This window comes from Capsicum annuum, chromosome 10, assembly GCF_002878395.1.
Source record: "Capsicum annuum cultivar UCD-10X-F1 chromosome 10, UCD10Xv1.1, whole genome shotgun sequence".
In the NCBI taxonomy this organism is placed as follows: domain Eukaryota; kingdom Viridiplantae; phylum Streptophyta; class Magnoliopsida; order Solanales; family Solanaceae; genus Capsicum; species Capsicum annuum.
The window spans coordinates 39593453-39594424 of record NC_061120.1 but is presented as its reverse complement, the minus strand read 5'-3'; the positions used below and the strand labels follow the sequence as shown (position 1 = coordinate 39594424).

Below are 972 nucleotides of genomic sequence, written 5' to 3'. Positions count from 1 at the left end.
TACCAACTTAACATAAGCCATCTTCTTCGACTCTACCTTCTTCTTAACATATTTATTCCACCACCAATCCCTTCGATATCAGCTCGACCAGCCCCTTGAGATACCCAACACCTCTCTAGCCAACTCTTTGATGCATTCTGCAGCCCTATCCCATAAACTATCTACGTCTCGGCTATCCTCCTAAACCCCCATCCCTTCCAACTTCACCCCTATCTCCAAGGCACTAGCTGGAGTCAGTCCACCTCACCTAACTCTAGGATGACCCTCCCCACCCCGTCTCTTCTTGCCCTTCTTTATACCCAAGTCTATCATTAAAAGTCTATACTAGGTCGCAAGATTCTCACTTGGGATAACCTTACAATCCTTACACATTGCTCTATCCCCCTTTCTAAGCATCAAAAAGTTAATTTGAGTCTTGGCTAGCCTACTACGAAAAGTAACCAGATGCTCCTCCTTCTTCGAAAAGCTGGAATTCACTACCACAAACCCAAAGGCCCTCACAACATCTAAAAGAGCAGCTCCCTCAACATTCCTATCCCCGAACCCAAAACCTCCATGCATATCATCATAACCCATCGGAAGAGACCCGATATGCCCATTAAAATCCCCTCCTATGAAAATCATCTCTAAACTAGGCACGCCTCTTACCACCTCGTCCAAACGCTCCCAAAATCTCTTCTTCTCCTCCTCGTATAGGCCCTCCTGTGGCGCATACGCACTACAGATGTTCACAGAAGATCCTCCAATAATTAATTTGGTAGACATCACCCTGTCACTAACCCTTTTAACCTCTACTGCCTGCCCTCTAAGCTCTTCGTCCACTAAGATACTGATGTCATTCCTATGCCTCTCACTACCAGAGTACCACAACCTGTACCCATCTATATCCCTAGCCTTAGAACCTTGGTCTCCTGGACACACGCAATATTGATTCTTCTCTTCCTAAGAATCTTTACCAGTTCTATCGACTTA

At 45.6% G+C, this 972-nt stretch overlaps 1 protein-coding gene across 1 annotated transcript; it reads right to left on the bottom strand.

Moving 5' to 3' along the window:
- Nucleotides 1-324: 324 nt before the first annotated feature.
- Nucleotides 325-765, bottom strand: LOC124887715. Its single transcript, XM_047397628.1, has one exon. It carries the CDS (start codon nucleotides 763-765, stop codon nucleotides 325-327), a length of 441 nt encoding a protein of 146 aa, XP_047253584.1.
- Between the last annotated feature and the right edge of the window lie 207 nt (nucleotides 766-972).